Source organism: Lissotriton helveticus, chromosome 8 (assembly GCF_964261635.1).
Source record: "Lissotriton helveticus chromosome 8, aLisHel1.1, whole genome shotgun sequence".
Taxonomy (NCBI): domain Eukaryota; kingdom Metazoa; phylum Chordata; class Amphibia; order Caudata; family Salamandridae; genus Lissotriton; species Lissotriton helveticus.
Genome location: NC_136069.1, coordinates 1,504,152,671 through 1,504,171,628, shown reverse-complemented (window position 1 = coordinate 1,504,171,628; position 18,958 = coordinate 1,504,152,671). Strand labels below are relative to the sequence as shown.

General features: G+C 43.3%; 1 protein-coding gene across 3 annotated transcripts in view; it reads left to right on the top strand.

The window, feature by feature from the left end:
- Positions 1–18,711, top strand: part of ANKRD42 (ankyrin repeat domain 42) — a 322,945-nt gene extending 304,234 nt beyond the window's left edge. For 2 of the 3 annotated variants that reach the window (XM_078656237.1, XM_078656239.1), the window contains exons 11-12: positions 7,535–7,676; positions 18,330–18,711. In XM_078656237.1, coding sequence (XP_078512363.1) covers positions 7,535–7,676; positions 18,330–18,431 — 244 coding nt within the window. In that variant the 3' untranslated portion in view covers positions 18,432–18,711. The remainder of the gene's footprint in view (positions 1–7,534; positions 7,677–18,329) is intronic. The other variant, XM_078656238.1, reaches the window with a different exon arrangement.
- Positions 18,712–18,958: the final 247 nt, after the last annotated feature.

Sequence of the window (18,958 nt, the reverse complement as noted above, 5' to 3'; positions counted from 1 at the left end):
TGTGTGTCATCTACCAATTGAAATCCACAGGACTGAGATAAACTGACCAATTTATTTTGATTATGCTTGTTTGTCTTTTTCATCACTTTCCTTTCACCTTCTGGGGTAGTTGGATGTTACTTGGGTACATTTATCATATAATAGAAACCTTAAATATGTGTCCTCATACGATACATGATGCAGTGTTGCCACATGGGCATATGTACCCTGCTCTATCAAAATCAAAAATAACTTTATTTGGACGAAGTTTTGCCCATATAAGCGATATAACTACCTTAGATAAGCAAAGCATTTCCTAAAACCGTTACAATTTGCACGAGTCATTCAGATTCGAGGGGGACAACAAAGACAGCAAGTATTAGCAGCATTAATTATAACAGCATAGTACCTCGAGACCTTACATCTTAAAAAGGAACCAACACCACCAATTACATCAGATAATTGCAGAGCAAATGTAAATGCAGTTCTAGGCTGCCTAATGCTATAACATTTCTTTCCAAACAATGGGATTAGGCTGGTGTACATTTCGTAAAATATACCAAAAAAAACATACAGTGCATGATCGTTTGGCATGTATTTCACATCACATGAGCATGTAATAGCAGCAAGGTTTGGCTGAAAGCCAAGAGGGAAGCACAGCAAATATTTAACTGTATTGGCTCTTAGTCAAAATAATAATGAGCGTTCCCAATGTCCCAGTTGCTGCCAAAGATAATTAGGGGGCAATTAGGAGCTATCAAAGACAGGTATGCGATGATCTGTGTTTTCCAGACCATTCTACTTAAACGAGTGCCTTCTCACAGTCATAAAAAGCTAATGCAACTTCTTTTTTTATTAAGGTTAGAGCATATATCTGACTCTACAAAAGCACTATGCATACCAATTTTTCCCAGTTCGGTTTTAACATATGCCAGCCACGGGATCTGGAAACCATTATCACAAGAGAGGCAGTCAAGGACGATATCTCTAGTTAGAGCCGCTGTCTCATTTCTCTAAATTGACAGCCAGAGTATTATCGTCCTGGCTCTAATATAGTCAGTTATATAAGGCAGATTCAGTTCTTCATGGCAGATAAATGCGAAGTTGAAATTGGAACTGCGAGAAGCTGTCTACAAAAACTATTTTCTTTATATTGTAAGGCCTCGCAGTTCGCAATCCCCCATAGTTCAGCTCCTTATGATTCAATGGGAACACATTGAGATTTATGTATCTGTGACAAAGGTACCAATTGTGCACCTCCCCAAGGTTGTGGACAACTAAAAAGGGAGCCAATTGCCTTAGATAGTTGCGTTTGGCGTTCTGCATTACCAGGAATCATGCACCTGAGGGCGGCTGCAAAAAATAACTCCCATATATGGGAAGCTGGACAGCTGGTTGAACCCCACGGACAGGGTGGAGAGCTGGCCGCATCGCAGCCCACATGCCATGACATGTGACTTTGAACAGTTTGTACACAAGTGGCCATAAACTCAACAAAAGCAGCACTAATAGGTGCAGTGCTTTTGGCGTGCTGGCCCTCAGCACAGCGTCATCCACGTATAAGAGTGTTGGTAAAACGCACCCCTGCTCTATGTTCCTGCCTTTTGTTAGCTTCTTTCTGTTCCTTAATAGTTGCCCTTCCAAGACTGCACATTTTGGGGATTCCCTACGTTTAAAAACACATTTTTACACACAAAGTAAGTAATTGTCTGTATTTCAATGATTTTCTGATTCTCCTTATGGTCATCATTGGCACATTTGCATGCCAAACATTCGAATTAATTACGTTCTTTCTGGTCTTTTTTTGTGAAAGGAATGTTTGTGACCTTTATTGCATTTTTTTTATTTGGGCCTCGCTTTAAGGGGGAGGAAAGTAAGCCTTTTTGGTATCCTTTCGAATCATCTGAATAATTAGTCTATTTGAGCAACATCTTGTTTTATTTCTTGCAGTGCCCTCTGAGGGTCATATATGTCCCTGTGCCAGTCTTGTACTTGTCAGTGCGCTATTCCAGCGGTCCCATATTTTCACATCTCCATCTTATGCATTCCTTGTTTGGCAGTAATGCATCAAAATATGAAAAGTCTTTGTTCATGGCCAAAATCAGTGTCAAAGTAGATATGTGAATGTTTGTGAACCTTGAGCCACTGGCTAGAGGAAGTAGGTGTAGTTTACGACAGAAATTGCCAACCCCATGTCGTATATTGGAATATCCATTGAGTGTCAGCCTATTGTGTGTAGTACAACCACCAATTCACTTAAGAGGCAAAAACATTTTGTTCATTTTAAAGATATTTTAGTCCTCTCTGCCTACACACCTATTGTAGTATTTGTGTATCTCTCTACAAGCTAGATATTGTTGACTGGCACAGGATTTGGAGGCTCCTTCACCTTCTGCTTCTGGTCTGCCAACTCCAATGTCTGCATCGGGCTCTTGTCCTCCAGCTCCGATCTTGGTACCTTGATGCCAACCGACGCTCCTTCCAACATCGAGGTCTCAACTTTTGGGCGTTGACCAGCTTCCGTTATAGGATCGGATATGGTGCCAATAGAGCCAACGGTCACAGACTCCCTTCCTCTGGTTTTTCCTACTGTGGACCATGGTTTTGGAAGTACTACTGATATTGTGATGTGTCTCCCTCCCATTTCAGACAAGTTTCCTGCCCCTATGCAGTCTAGCTGGTTACTTGAGTTGGGTGACGCCAGTGGCTTAGAATCTTCTCCAGCCTTCTGTCTCTTCCTGGTTTGGCTACGGAGGGAAGTTCCGCTCTGGGGGACATGCTCAATTGAGTTTCGGTTGTACTGGGCTTAAACCATCCTTCTGTGGAATTATATACAGACCCTTTGCTTGGCGTACTACATCCTGACCAACCCAACATGGAGCCTGTCCTTCCTTATAGTGACTGTCTTTTCAATGTCCTGTTGGGAGCTTCAGCTAAGCCTGAGACAGGGCTCCCTGTGGATCGCTCTATTCCTTACAAGCATCCCCCGGCCCCTGAGGAACCCTCCTGTCTCCTCAGAGCTTTGTTGTACAGGCTGCTTTATCCTCCCAAAATATTGATTTTATTCCTCCTGTCCCCCGGAAGGAGAGGCCAGGAAACTTGACACTTGTGGAATTTATTTTATTTAACAGAGTTTTATAAAGCGCGAATTTGACCCGAATCGGGTATCAGAGCGCTTTACATAGCACCAGTTGCTTTACATGAGGATACCTTCATTTTCATTAAGCACGGGGAGATTAAGTGATTTGCCCAGAATCACCGGATGTTCAGCGTCATTGCAGAGACTCTAACCCAGTTCCCCAGATTTGTGGTTGACCACCCTAGCCCTTAGGCCATGTCCTCTCCCATAGTAGGCGTTTTTTCTCTTCTTCTCGCTCTACCCAGCGATTTATGAACACTTCCTGCACATAAACAATCGCCCCTGCAGTGCAGGCACCCTTGCAACATGGTGCAAGGGTGCTGGCACTAGGCAGCTTTTTTTTTAACCAGTGGAACGCCGGGGTGCGCCGTTTTTTGGCAATACGGCGCATCCCAGTGTTTTGAAAATGTTGGCGCGCGGCTTTGACATTTTCTTGTAAATATCCCCTTTTGTGTCCAGGGCCGGACTGGGAACCATAACCGGCCCTGGCAAAGTGCTCGGCCTCCCCCTCCCCCCTGGGGGGGGGTTGGGGGTGCGGCCGAGCTCTTTGCCGGGGCCGGTTTTCGGCCGATTTTGTTACACGGCCCTGTAACAAAATCGGCCCCCAGGGGCCCAAAACCGGCCCACACCCGTGCGGCGCACAGGGGGATTGCCCGGTGCCCGCTACGGCCAGTCCGGCCCTGCTTGTGTCCTCGCCTGCTTCTCCCACATCTCTTGCCTCCCTTCCGGAGGAAGCCCGGAATGCTCTTGTAGCCCATCTTGTTCGAGATGGGCAACAAGATGCCACACTTAGCATCCGCTGTGGTATGGGTACCACTGATTCTGTTGGCCGCACTATTGGCTCTCAATAGCCCTACGTCGGCGCTCATTTTTGCATACTTCCAGGTTTTAGGAGGCTGTGCAAACTACTTTAATTGACATGCCTGTTGATGGCACCTCCCTTTTAAGTTCCACCGCCCACCGCCCAACTCGGCTTAACGCCGGTTCAGAGATAGTTATGGTGGTGCGGAGTCTTAACTCTGTTGTTGTACTAGGTTGTTGGGACAAATTGTTTCCACTTGTTTCAGCTCTTATCGACATTCATAGGGTGACGTACTTCTCTCCCTTCTAGGGTTACCCATTGTGATGTTCCTGCTTGCTGCAGATGCTTTTCTTATTAATATTCTGTTAGTGACAGATTTAGTTTCTAGACCTCTGGAGCATATCTTACTTTGCGGCCTCGTGAGGGCCTGTTCTACAGCTTCCTTTTGCAGCTTTATTTTTTCTACCGGAGTACTTACTCTATATCGGGTATTCTGCTACATTGTGCGATGCGCTATAGCCTTTATTGTGCTCCTGCTGCTATTAATCTTCTGCTGTTTGGCGTTCTTTGAATCTGTTGTTACCCTTTAGTTGTTACTACCTGCCTAATTGGGTCGCAGCTACGACTGTTGCTTCCTGCGGGTTTTTTGAAATTCATATCTGCTATCGTACCCCTGGGGTGGCTGTTGCGTCTGCTGTTCTTTTCAGTTCTGTTCCTCAGGGACCAGTCCCTTTGGTGGTTGGATTTATGCCTTGGTATCCTTCTTCCACAGGAGGCTAGGTTTCCTTTCTTTCTTGTATCTTCCTTTCTCCTTGTGGGTGGAGATACTGCTCTATTTTCACAGTTCTCTATGCCACTCCCGCCTTCGTGGGGTTGTTTTGCTATGTAGCGGATTGCTTTCCCCTATTTCCCTTCTCCCTTTGGAGGGTTTCCTTTATCCCCCCCCCCCCACAATTTTTGGTGGGGGTATTTCATTTCATTACCTTCCTTTGGGCATCTTCTGTCCAACCAAGTATTTCTGCTGCTTATGCACGGTCCTCCAATGTTTGGGGTCTTCTTCAACTTCCTGGGGTTTGTTCTCCTCACACTCTGTACTCTCAGTCTTCGTCTTGAGCTCTAGTTTGGTTTATTACCTGTTTGTCTAGTTTCCATGGAGTGTTGGTCAGGTTTCTCACCAGTTTTTTAAGCCTCCGTGGGTTGGGCAGTGTGTGATTGTGAACATCAACTATTTGTTGCCATTTTGTTGATGTTAGTCTCGGCTGGCCCTTTTGTTTCACCCTAGCGGTCTTTTTCCTCTTCTTCTCTTCTTCATGGGGGACTCCCACCTGCTGTTTATTCTTCGTTTCACCTGTTGCCAACTGTTGTCACCCTTCTTATGTTGGTGGCATTGGTTCTTGGACAGTTGCCCTTGTTTCCTGTAATGGGCAATACCCTCCACCTCCTCCTCTTAGGTGGCATTGTGTTGCTGTTTTCCAACCTTGTCTTTCTGTATCCATCTTAGTTACTATTGTACCTTCTTCTTTACGACGGTAGGATGTATTATTTCAGTCCTCCCTGATTACCTCTGTTCTTGCAGTACCCTTCATTCTTCCACTTTTAGTCCTCCCACTCACTGGCGGAGGATGGGGGTTACCTCCGGGGGAGTGCATATACTTTCACCCTCCTGTAGGACTTGTGTGTCTACAGGAATTTCTATGTTTTTTCTAAACACATTTAACCTTATATACTTTGGATGTATATCTCTTTGCATGTATATACCTAGCTCATGCATGAATTTCTTCTAAATGTCTTTTACTTGTGGTATATATATATATATATATATATATATATATATATATATATATATGTGTGTGTGTGTGTGTGTGTGCTATGCACATATGGTCGTCTGGCCTTCTATACGGTGTATGACGCTGCATTTTACCCTTACCCTTCTCGATGACCTGGTTCAGCATTCTTGGTTGCACTTGTTTGTTTAATTTCTTCTCTTCAGCGAGCATCTCTGTTAGTTTTTTCGGAGGATGCCTTATGAACCTTGGAGGTTCTCAATGTAAGACCAGTTTTCTTTACTGCTCTTGTTGTTTCCTAGCAATGCTCTTCAGCATTCATTTCGCTCTTTCTCTTTTCTCCATCATTCTATCATTAGAGGTTTATTTTTTTCCAAACTCAGTTCCTGAGCATAGTTTTCTCAACATTCAGTGGGTGCTCTTTATTCGTTGTATGTGTTGCTGCAGCTGAGTACTCTGTGTATGCTCCTTCCATGTGGTTTGAGCCTGGACTCTATGGACTGTTGTCCTTGGTCCCTATGCATTCTCCAATCTAAGATTACATCTCCTTTTGGGGTTGCCTCCTTTACTGGTTCTGTACCATTTTTCTCATCGTCTTACAGCTTTCTACTTCCTACGGGCTTCCCACAGTCCTTCTTGGAGATCAGTCCTTTTGGTCAGCATCATGCTTCATCTATCATTTTCGAATAGTCTGGTCCCTTCTATCTTTGGACTGGCGTCTCCTATTTGGGAATTCTTGGTGAGGTCAGTTCGCAGCCCCTCCTCCAAGGATTGTATTGCTTGGGTATCTGATTCTAAGATAAGAAATCTGCAGCAAGATGTCTCTGCCAGATGGGTAAGTTACTTACCTTCGGTAATGCCTTATCTGGTAGAGACAGGATCTAGCTGCAGATTCCTTATCGGCAGGGCCGGACTGGGAACCAAAACCGGCCCTGGCAAAGTGCTAGGCCGGCTCCCCCGCCCCCCGGGCGGGAAGGGGGCGAGCGCTTTGCCAGGGCCGCTTTTCAGCCGATTTTGTTACAGGGCCGATTTTGCAGCTATGCTGCAAAAACGGCTCTGCAACAAAAACGCCCAAAACCGGCCCCCACCCTTGCGGCCGACCGGGGGATTGCCCGGTGCCCACAACGGCCAGTCCGGGCCTGCTTATCGGCCCACCCATCCTCCCCGCTCTGCGAACTGAGGGCATTGTTGTCTCCAAGATCCCCTCTTTGCATTCTACTACAGTTCTTTCCATCTGTACTTGTTGATACAAGATTTTTTTCTCTTTTTGGCACAATGTTTCCAGAGACTGTTTCTCTAAGTGGCTCTGCTTAGTTGGCGCAAAAATAGTCACAAAGAAACTGACATCAGCTCATCAGTGGAGGGCTTATATGGGCTCTGATGACATCACATTCGGGAGACGATGTTGCTATGTAGTCACTCGATGCCCTCTACCGACGAGCAGATATACTGCCGGATTAACCACTAACCTTGGTTGCCCAGAGTAGTGTGTTCTCATAAAGTACTTCACCAGCTATTGTTAGGAGTACTAAGGCAGCAGCGGCTGATCCTTAAGGCCGGAGGGGGCCTGCCCCCATCTTTTTCCAAACACAAAGGATGCCGGTCTGATAATGTTTTTTTTAAAAATGTTTAGTGCATCCATGTATGTGTGTTTTTGAGTGCCTGCTGTGAATGCATGTGAATTAGTATGCATGTGAGACTTGCCTGCCGCAACCGAATAAGCGTTATATAAATGCAAATATAATATAATACTATTATTAAGCTCTACATAAACACAGTTACAGTATAATACTGTACAATAGCCTGAAGTAGAACATTTTTTCTTTGCAGAGTTATTAAAGAGCTTGAAACTCAACTAGAGTATGAGCGCCTACGTCGAGAGAAGATGGAGGGGCAGTTGGATGATTATCGGGCAGAGATTGCGCACCTCAGAGCGTCCTTGGAAAAGGTCAAGACCCCGGCCAATTTTGTGGTTAGTGTTGTTGTACTGTTCTGGAAGTGGTGTAGGTCATGTTGCAGTTGCCGACTAAGATTACAAACGGACATCACCTTTAAAAAAAACTTCTGTGGCAAGGAGATTATGGTGCCAACCCAAACCTGAAAAATTCCAGTTATTTTTAGTTACGCATCCATTCCACTCCCCCATAATACCCTCCTTATGACATCACACATGACCTCATATGACATCATCAATTACAACTCTGGAGACATTAAATATGAAGTAACTAATAACAGTATAGATAAGTAATACCAGTAATGCTTTATTGTACATGGTTATTTAAAACCTTTACAATGTAGAAAAGAGTTCAGTTAATAAAACAACGGTCAAGTTTGTACATATGAAGACAATAAATCTTTCAGTAAAAAAACATACTAATACACCAGCATCAAAGTTAAAATAAAGTATGAATTCAGTTAAACAGCCTATTTGTCATAGTAAGATGTACTGTAAGTTGATCCTTGTTGCCAGCAGAGGGGTTATATAGTAAAGTGACAGTGCAATAAGAGCATTTTAGAAAGTGCCACTTCAATAAAAACATATTTGCGTTAAAAAAAGAAAAGGTGATTAGTTATGTTGACAGTTCGGGCTATCTGTGTGATGTCATCAGTATTATTCAGTATAGTTCAAAGTGGCTGTTTGCTTTCAGCATTGACCTCCACCTAGGGAAAATCAAGGCTTGGCAGGTGGCAACATGAGGTTTGGGTAAAATTATGGGGCCTTGATTATGGTCCTTCTGCTTCTATTGGACCAAGAGATGCAGCATGTTATTCGTCCTCACCAAATGTCTGGCGCGGGCTAGACCTTAGTGCAAGCGCGCTTTGAATCTCGATACTCAAGGGGCTGATGCGATTAAGTGCGATGTTCCTGGGCATTCTCAGCAGATGGTTTGGTGGAGACTGGATGGTCCATCTGTTGGGTCCATATCCGCTTGCATCCTAGGTGGGCTGCTAGTATGTTCCTCTCTCTTGATGCTACTATTGTCTTTCCTGATGGTTAAAGCAGTAAACATTGGTGCCTGTCAGATTCCCTGCCGGGGCCACACTCTCCTAGAGTTGGTTTGTGGGCGCTTAGGAGTATTTGGATGCACCTCATGCCAACATAATGCCACCTGTTTCTTTGCCAGTGCCAGCTGGTGCTTACTCTTTGAGGGTTAGAGTTGATTGATCCTCGTCCGCGGTGCTGCTAGGTTTTTGGCTATCCTTCAGCATTTTGAGGCAGGTTTCTGCCGTTTCAAGGAGTTTTACCAATCGGCAGCTCAGTTGGATGTCTTCGCCTTTGAAGCAAGCCAGCACCGCCTGCCTGCAGGTCTGTATCCTTCGGTTGTTAAAAAGTGGTCTCAAGAGGGAGCGACGTTCTTGAATAAGTTTGCTGCAAATGGTGATGAGATGTACTGTGTTCTCTTTGCCGTTCCCGCAAAGTCGGCATGTTATGAGCTGCAGGCCTAACCACGGTGGTAGGTGGGCTCGTGACGGCAGTAACCCTAGGCGAAATTTCAGGAACTTCTCTTTTGTTTTTTTGGAGAAGCCTGTCTGTAGATAAGCTTGGGGCGAGGGCTTGATGTACGATTGAACTGTAAGCCAGCCGTGAGCACGCTCTATCAAGGCGGCTTTCTCCTGCAACAATGATTCTTTTCAGAATGTCTTATTGACCACCTTTTTAAAGCCTGCTGGAGAGCCTGGGAGTTCCAATAGTTGCCTTAAGCTGAGTTGTCCGATAGCGGCCTCCAAGTACAGCCTTGCCAGGCAAGTTTTTTATCTTGAAGTTCCTTCCACAGGAGAGCATTTAATGTTTTTAGATCTCCCCTGCTTACTTTGTCCCAGCTTTTTACGTAGGTTCCTTTACGTACCAGCTCTTCTTTTGGTAGCCCTAATTCTAGTCTCATCTGAGCGGACGATGTGTATCTCGGAAGACCTAAGATCAAGCGTAGTGGGTATACAACGGTTACCACGCATTTTTTACAACGCGGTACCGTTACCATGCTACTTTTACCACGCAAGTCGTTACCACGACTTGCGCTGGGGGGCGCTCCAGGATAGTAAATTGTTTAATTTACTATCCAACTCCTTCCCTAGAGTCCACGGGGACTGGAGTTGGAATAGTAAATTAAAAAATTTACTATCCAGCGCCCCTCCACGCAAGTCGTGGTAACGACTTGCGTGGTAAAAGTAGCGTGGTAACGGTACGCGTTGTAAAAGTACGCGTGGTACCGTCATACATCCGCGTAGTGCCTTTGCTACTGTTCCATCTACTGAAACAGCACCCCCCCGCCCCCCTCATCGCTTCACTACCGTAAATGATGGCTGGGATTAATTTTGCCTGGATCACCTTTATGAGGGGTAATAGGCTTGGACCAGAGACCGCGTTTTAAGTTTCCAAGTGCCACCGCAACAATTAGCCCTCTCCTTTTTATGGCTCACATTGCGGCTTGTAGTTGCCCTTGCAGTCTATGATGGCCCCCAAGTACCTATATTCACAGACCGTTTCCAGCTTCCTTGATGCCAAGAGCCAATTCGTGTTATTTTCTTTTTGGGGGATTAATGCACATAACCACTTGCATCCTAGGTGGGCTGCTAGTATGTTCCTCTCTTGATGCTACTGTTGTCTTTCCTGATGGTTAAAGCAGTAAACGTTGGTGCCTGTCAGATTCCCTACCGGGGCCACACTCTCCTAGAGTTGGTTTGTGGGCGCTTAGGAGTATTTGGATGCACCTCATGCCAACATAATGCCACCTGTTTCTTTGCCAGTGCCAGCTGGTGCTTAATCTTTGAGGGTTAGAGTTGATTGATCCTCTCGTCCTTCGCGGTGCTGCTAGGTTTTTGGCTATCCTTCAGCATTTTGAGGCAGGTTTCCACCGTTTCAAGGAGTTTTACCATTCGGTAGCTCAGTTGGATGTCTTCGCCTTTGAAGCAAGCCAGCACTGCTTGCCTGCAGGTCTGTATCCTGCGGTTGTTAAAAAGTGGTCTCAAGAGGGAGCAACGTTCTTGAATAAGTTCGCTGCAGATGGCGATGAGATGTACTGTGTTCTCTTTGCCGTTCCCGCAAAGTCGGCATGTTATGAGCTACGGGCCTAACCACGGTGGTAAGTGGGCTGGTGACGGCAGTAACCCTAGGCGAAATTTCAGGAACTTCTCTTTTGTTTTCTTGGAGAAGCCTGTCTGTAGATAAGCTTGGGGCGAGGGCTTGATGTACGAAGACATCCATATGAAACAATCACTATTCTTCCTTAGGATGCCTTTGCTCTCCCGGGCGTATCACAGGAGGCGTGCAAGATCGAAAAAAGAGAACTTTCTTAATATCTCAAATGCAATAATAAATTAACTATCTCTCAACTTTAAGCAACACTTCTAATGTCTAACTTTCTTCAAAACAACAAAACTACACTATCAACTTAATTCAAAATGTAATCTCTCAAAAGCTGAATGCGAGAGCTAGACAGGAAGTACAGCCCCTGCATAGTCCATGTAGGAGATTGTGTGTTCAACTCCTGTAATCATCTCAAGAGCACCGTAAGTTTGTAAAAAAAATATTAATACAATATACATACTGTACTGACTTATTAAAGATTAGCATTCATTAATAATTCGTCACATGAAACACATTTCTGTACAATAGATTAGATTGAAATGTATAACTAAGGTCTTAGAGAGCCTCCTTTGATCCACCCACAAGAGCGATCACACATCTTAAAAATGGATGTACATAGTGAAAACAGTATAGGAAAAACTGATCTTGTCTTTTTGAAATATAAATATGAAGTTTATGTAAAGATACATGATAAGAAGTTGAACATAACCAATGCAAACCATGTTGGAGTAGGTCGTTTCTGTATTTTTAAAGAGATTTTTATTTATAATAAAAAACCTTCAAATTCACTGAAAAAAACAAAGGTAAAAGAGAGGTTATACGGCCAGATGTACAGTTTTACCCATTATGTGTCTATGGGAAAATGTGTTTGTACATCTGGCCCATAGTTAGATGAATTTCTCAGTAACAACGTTAATGTTTTGAATTTTAAAAAAACAGAAATTCATCAGTTATAGTTAGCAGCACTAACTATAACCTGTGCCACCGCCATGCACTGCTTCTGACCTCACTTATGACATCACTCATGACATGATTTATGACATCATTTATGACTGACCACTGCAGAGAACTGAGACTGAATCGGTTATTAATTTTAAAATTAAAATGAAGCAGCAGCAGGCGATGCGTTAACTATGTGAGTGGACATCAGTTACTTTATCCATCCTGCAGACATCAATAATCCCATCATCATGGAGGGGAGCCATCATTTCACCGATCTTCAAAAAGGGAAACTGAAATGACCCAAAAAATGATCGGCTAGCGGCCTTGCTTGACAACGAGGCCAAATACTTTGTGGGCCTCTTACTAGAGGAACTGACATTGTGGGCAGCTGAGGTTTCAGCAATTCCGTACAACCAAACAGACTTCGGAAAAGGTATGGAAACTACCATCAACATATTAGCTCTTTCTCTATTAATCAATGCTGCCCTCGAAGCGAAGCCAACCCTATATCTGTGCTACACTGACTACAGCTCTGCATTCGACCATGTCAACAGAAACCTATAGTGGGAAAAACAAAAAAAGCTAAACATCCCCCGTTGCTTTTAAACCAGCACATTTTTCTGCACAGCGAGACATGTTTGCAAGTCAAATTAGGCTCTGGCGAATACCTAACAAGGAAGATCTCAACAAGCTCAGGGGTAAAACAGGGCTACGTCCTCGCTCCAATACTTTTCAATCTTTTCATGGGAGAGCTATCAACGCTGCTAAATGAAAGCAACTCGCACGCACCAAAGCTAGGGGGCTTCCAGCTGTCGAACTTCTTTTACGCAGATGACCTGTTACTTATTAGCCGGACCCTCGTAGGCCTACAGCGGTAAATGGACATTACGTCAAGATATTCTGCAGCTAATAGGCTATAAAAGTACACTCTCGCGAGAGGCCAGCTAGAGTCAACTATGCTATGCATGAGAGCATCATGGCTCTTGCGAGACTCATCAAGAAGGAAAAAAATGGTAACAGTACAAACATACATGATGCTCTCATGCATAGCATAGTTGACTCTAGCTGGCCTCTCACGAGAGTGTACTTTTATAATGGAATTTGAATTTTCACTGAACATATCCTGTTGTTTTAGATATAATTTGTATGCACCAGATTCTCGCTACCCCCTTTTTTATACAATCCCGCAAGACTTGTAAGATCTTAAAATATACTTTTGAGGAAAAATTTACATTTTCCTTCATTATAATGCTTACCACTTACAATCCCCACTGGTAGACTATTGGGAGAGACTGGCCTCTCCACTGAGTCCTTGCATGAATATAACTAGTGTGTAGAGTAGAGTGTAACAAGGCACTGCCTCTCCATTCACACCTTTCCCAGGTTTATTAGTATGCATAGTAGGGTTGGGATGGTACTCGCTTCACATGTAAGACCACACTGTTCCATACTAAGAATAACAAGTACTAGCCTCCCCACTTCTCACCAGGGAAATAACCATATTTATTAATGTTTGGGAATGGATTTCCCTGTCCACTCACAGATCTACCCAGCAGATATATACAGTAGTATGTAGAGAAACATTGTCTTCTGCACTAACATCCATCTCCAGGACAACTGGGTGTACAGTAAGGGATAGTGAACCAGTGGCCTCTGTCCTTACACCTCTCCTTAGAACAACAGCAATATGCAATGCTGTCTGGGCAGGGACTCATCTCTCTGCTAACACATCTTACCAGGGTAAGAGGTGTCTCTAGTAGAGTTTGAGAGAAATGTTTCTCTCTACTAATACCTCTTCTTATGCTGACAGGTATGCATATTATACTGTTGGGAGAAACTGCTCTGTTTCCAGACACACGTCTCTTGCATGATAATTCTGCATAGAATAGTGTGTGGAGGGACTGGCCTCTCTCCTGTGATGTGTCTCTTGGATAATGCTTGTGCAAATTAGGGTGTGAAAAGAAGCTTGCCTTTGTGGTCACACCTTTCCACAGTATGACAGAAGTACACATAACATATGGAGTTGAATTACATTTATGGTTAAAGTATGTCTTACACAACATCTATAGAGACTATGATATGAAAACGCATTGCCCTCTAAGTTGAGACAACTCCCCAGAATAATGTGCAAAGTAGGCTGTGAGTAGAAATTGTTCTTTCTGCACACACCTCTGTTCATATTGGTGAATGTCCATAGTAGAGTATAAATTGAGTATCCTCTCTGTTCAGAACTGCTTCTTGGATAATTTGTGTCCATATTTCAGTGTGGAGAGATACTTACTTGTGTTTCGAACACCTACCAATGGCAACACTCATACATAATAGGGTGTGCACAGCAGCTGATAGCAGTGTGTATTAGAGTATAAACACACACTTAACTTTATGCAAAGATCCCTCTCTTGCATTACAGTTACCAATATTACAGCATGCAACACCTCACTGTTGCTTGACAACTAACCATACTTGCATTGAAATATAATTGTCTCCTCTATTACCAACTCTCTATAGGATAAAAGATTAACATAGTACCATGCTTATACATATAGTAGCATATTCACAGTCCCTCAACATGGTACTGTCAGTTTTAGTGAATTTTGCAATACTATAACAAACTTGAAATCTATAATATGCATTAAGGAAACTAATCCAAAGTAACTTTAAATGTATTTATTAGAACAAAACAATTTAACTACATTACAAAACTACACAACTACATTAACAAACAATATAATCAACTATAACATGAAAAAACAACATTAAAATACATATCGTTTGGTTTGATGCTCATAAGCATCTCCTAACCCCTACCTTTTTCACTCTAGTTGACTGCTGGATTTTGATATAGGTAGCACTTCTTCAGTCTTTTAGCCACCTAAGCCTGCCAAAGAGTCTTTAGATTTGCGCCATGTTATGGTTGGCTAAGTGGCAATAAGTCTCAACAAAGCATCATATCTATATATACACAGTTCACAAAGCCCAGCTGGTCCAGAGTTAGCTAGTGTTGCTGAAATACTCAACTGTTCAGGTGACTCCACATCCTTCCAACCTGAATACATTGTGCCTGAACACTTACTCATTGATGAACAACCCAATATTTCTGCTTCGATTAACAAGACTCTTCTTTGCTGCTTATGTAAGCAGATAATTATTCCCTCGGACAAGTTTAAATTTTCCTCCTAAAAAAAGACATAATAACCACAAAGATAGAAGTTACATACAAGTCAATAATTGATAACAGTGATACATCAGTATATTTTGTAAACATTTCTATGTTTTTACCTACAATCACATATTTATATCTAATGCACCAGTAACTTGCTATTCTTTTCTCCTGAAAAACTCCACACCCTCACCCAGTTCACTTTTTTCACACATAACTTATAACATGCCATCAAACCTTATTTTATAAAAGTTTATAAAGTAACACATTCCTCGAGACTCCTTTGCTAACACTCACTGCAGCTTTTTACTCTAGAAATAGCAATATAATAATAATAATAATCCACATTTGTATAGCGCACAATCACCCGTTAGGGTCTCTAGGCGCTGGGGGGCCGTCGGGAAGATTAAGCGAGCTATTGCCCAGAGTCACATGGTGCTGGGCTAACCTGCCGCCGGAGCCGGGGATCAAACCGTGGTCCCCAGATTCCAGCGTCAGTCGCCCTGGCCACTCAAACATTTCATAGGGCTAAAATATACGTACAATGAAATTCATAACAGTACTGCTTGTATTATTAAATTTTTTGTTTTATAATTGGGCAAAAACTGCTTCCTTTACTTACAAGTTCTCAAGGTTTGTACATTTTTTAACACAATTTGCAAACCTTGCTCATATCTCTCTACATTCTAATCTGTACCTCTCAAAACCTATATTAACACATATACACCTCCTAAACAACTTTCCACTCTGTAACCCTATTGTAGAATAAGTTTACTAACATTAGTACAATTACTAACACTTCACAATAACGTTTTTGAAGTATATTGCTAAATACCCGAGTTATTTCTTAAATGCAAATGACCCCACCAGTCTCTTTCAACTCCAGATAAATTAACTTCTTCTAAGCACAACTCATATAGGCATCCTTTTCCTCCAAAGCACCAAGGACAAACTGAGCTATCTGTGGTTCTGCACCCAATCACATTACAGCACTTCTCCAACCATGTAATAGGAATGGTCACTATTGGGTGAGCCTTAGCCCTTTTTCGTTTTACTTCTCCGCATAAAATTTCCCGAGTCTCTCACAGTAGATTGTAAAACACTTCAAAGGAGGCTTAGTCATTTTACTTCAAGTCTTTGCTAGCCCCTTGCGAGATTGCACGTATATATACAGCATGCTTCACTCTTTGAAGCTTGTGAGCTACTATTGCTAGATTCTAACTGGATCACAATAACATTATAGGGAAATGTTACATGACAGCTGTGTATAGGTGTGGGGAAACACTTGCCTCTCCACACAGACCTCTGTCACAGCTGACAGGTGTGCTTAGTAGGATGTCTGGACGGACTGGCCTCTCTGCTAAGACCTCTATCTTTGATTACAAGCACCAATACTAGAGTTTGGGGAAAGACTTGCCCCTCCTCTGACACCTCTCTCTTGGATTACAAGTATACACAGTAGGGTATGGGCAGAGATTGGCCTCTTCACTTATACCTCTCACTTAGATCACAGGTGTATATATTAGAATGTAGGGAGGGCCTGGCCTCTACAGTCAAACCTCTGTCATGCATTATGAGTGTGCATGCTGGAGTATTTAGAGGGTTTGATCTCGCCACAGAGACCTCTGTCTTGGATAACTGGTGTTTGTAGAAGAGTATAGAGAGTAACTGTTCTCTTGGCTGAGACCTCTCACTGCAATGATAGATGTGCATAGTAGGGTGTGTGGAAGGACTGGCCTCTCTGGTGAGACCTCTCTGTAATGATGGGTGTGTGTAGTGGTGTGTGGAGAGGGACTGGCCTCTCCTTTCAGAACTCTCTCTGGTGATGGGTGTGCATAGTAGGGTGTGGGGAGGTACTGTCCTCTCATTTCAGACCTCTCTCTCAGGGGTGACAGGTGTGCATAGCATGGTGTGTGGGGGGCTAGCCTTTCTGCTGAGACCTCTCTCTGCAATGATAGGTGTGTGTGAAGCAGGGTGTGGGGAGGAATTGGGCTCTCCTCTTAGACCTCTATCTCATATGATGGGTGTGTGTAGTAGGGTGTTTGGATGAGCCTTAACGCTGCACACGCCTCTTCTCAAACCAATGAGCATAAATGGTAGCGTCTGATAAACACCATCTAGGCCCTCTGTTGAAATCATATAAGGTAATGTAATGTTTTTGTATCGCCAGTAAACATCTGGTAGGATTCGACCTGTAAAGCATCCGGTTTCATGGGTGGTTGCTAGACAAACCAAAGGTTGTTGCTCTAATGGAAACCAAATGCAGCATTATAGTGTGGATATTTTTGGCATTCTTAGTAATCACAGCAGTCACAGGAGCCGGGCTGTCTTCAACGAAAGGAGTGCCTGGTAGTATTGATTAAAATCCGTGGAAGTGCAGGCCAGAGGTGAGGATCTCTTCAGTATTGGCTTGCTGAAAATCATCGGCCTGCCTTTTGAGGAACAAACATTTTGGCATCCTTAGCAACAAAAGCAGTTACGAAAGAAAGGAACTCTTCAACAAAACAAAACACGAGTCCAGGGGCATCAAAAGTAGGGAGAAATTTGAGGGGATATAGAAATGCTGGCGAAGCTGAGATTGTGAAGCATGCTCCAACCCTTCCCAACTCCACCCCACCCCCCCAAAATAGAAGATTAAGACATATAACAAAAAATTCACATCTGCCAAATGCCAGGGACTGATCCCAAAAGCCCATCGAGCAATTGCCCAAAGTGGGGGGGTTCAACGCAACATGCCAATGACCAAAGAGGAATGACTCACAGCGGTGGCGGCCGGCACAAGTAAGGGTGGTGAGGTGGAGGTTCACGGACGATGGGAGAGGTCAAATTAAATAGGTAAAGCCACTTACCTTGCGCTCACCGAGTCGGCAATTCAGTGAGCGCAAGGTAAGTGGTTTTATTTATTTTTGTAATTTAATTTTACCTCGCCCGTATCCTGTCGACTCCCAACCCTGCTGCTTCACCGCTCTTCCTAGGGCCGGCTGCGACTGACTCACAGCCATTTTATAAATGTCATATGTAGTCAGGGTCGGACTGGCGCAAAGGGCAACCTGACTGTTGCTGTGGGCTGGCCTGTTTTGGGGTTGTACACATTGCCACAGCAAGCACAAATACCTGCGGTTCCCCACGCCATAGCGACCACCCAGACAGCATGTCTTAAAAAGCCCCAAACTGTTCGATTTAGAGATGTGGAACATTTTTCTCACAACCCAGTTCCTAATGTTGGCCACTGTGGTGCCCTGGCCTATTTTCTCACCCAGTCCTACCTATATGTGATGTTGCATATTTTGTGTTGTTTTGTGGAGTACGTAGTGGGGTAAGGTTAGTGTTCTGGTGTGGTTGGTTTAGTGGTGGCAACAATTCTTACCAGACAGCTAGAGCTGTCTTGCGCAACATAGCTTACTTGATGCTATATCATACTTTATTTGTTTTAATAGGGAGCGAGAGCACTGGATTCCCCCAAGGAAAAGAAGAAACCGAAGAAAAAGCAGCAAGTCATCCCTGGAGGTGTGTTTGTGAGAAGAGTCACAGAAAAATAAAAGGACATTGAAGACCTTTTGCAAATTTGCCTTAAAATAATGATCGATTCGTATAAATTCTGGCCCTCTGCTTCTGATAAAGTTCCGGATCAATTTGCATTTTAAATTATATGTATAGATATTTCTTTTAATGTTTTTCACGGCAATGTTTTGCATTTGATAAGTTTAAAAAAATGTAAATGTTTTAAAACTGAAGTTCTTAAGCCTCTTTGTAGTTGTAGTATCACATGAAAAATGTAATGTACACCATTGACTTAAATAAATCAAATATTTCCTGTTATTGTGTTTGGCTAAATTGCAGTGCTGTTTTGAAAGTAAGTTTAGCATCTAACGCCGTTTATGTAAAATATTTTACCTCGGACGTCAATGCAACCCGGCGGAATCTGTGGTTACAAAAAAGTACTCCTTCTATGGTGGTCTCGTCTCTTTAACAAGGGTTGCACTAAGAGTAAAAAATAGGCCTAGGCACTTATAAAAGTGTCCCTATTTGTGGTTCAGGTCTTTTTGTGGCAGTTTCATTTTCGGAA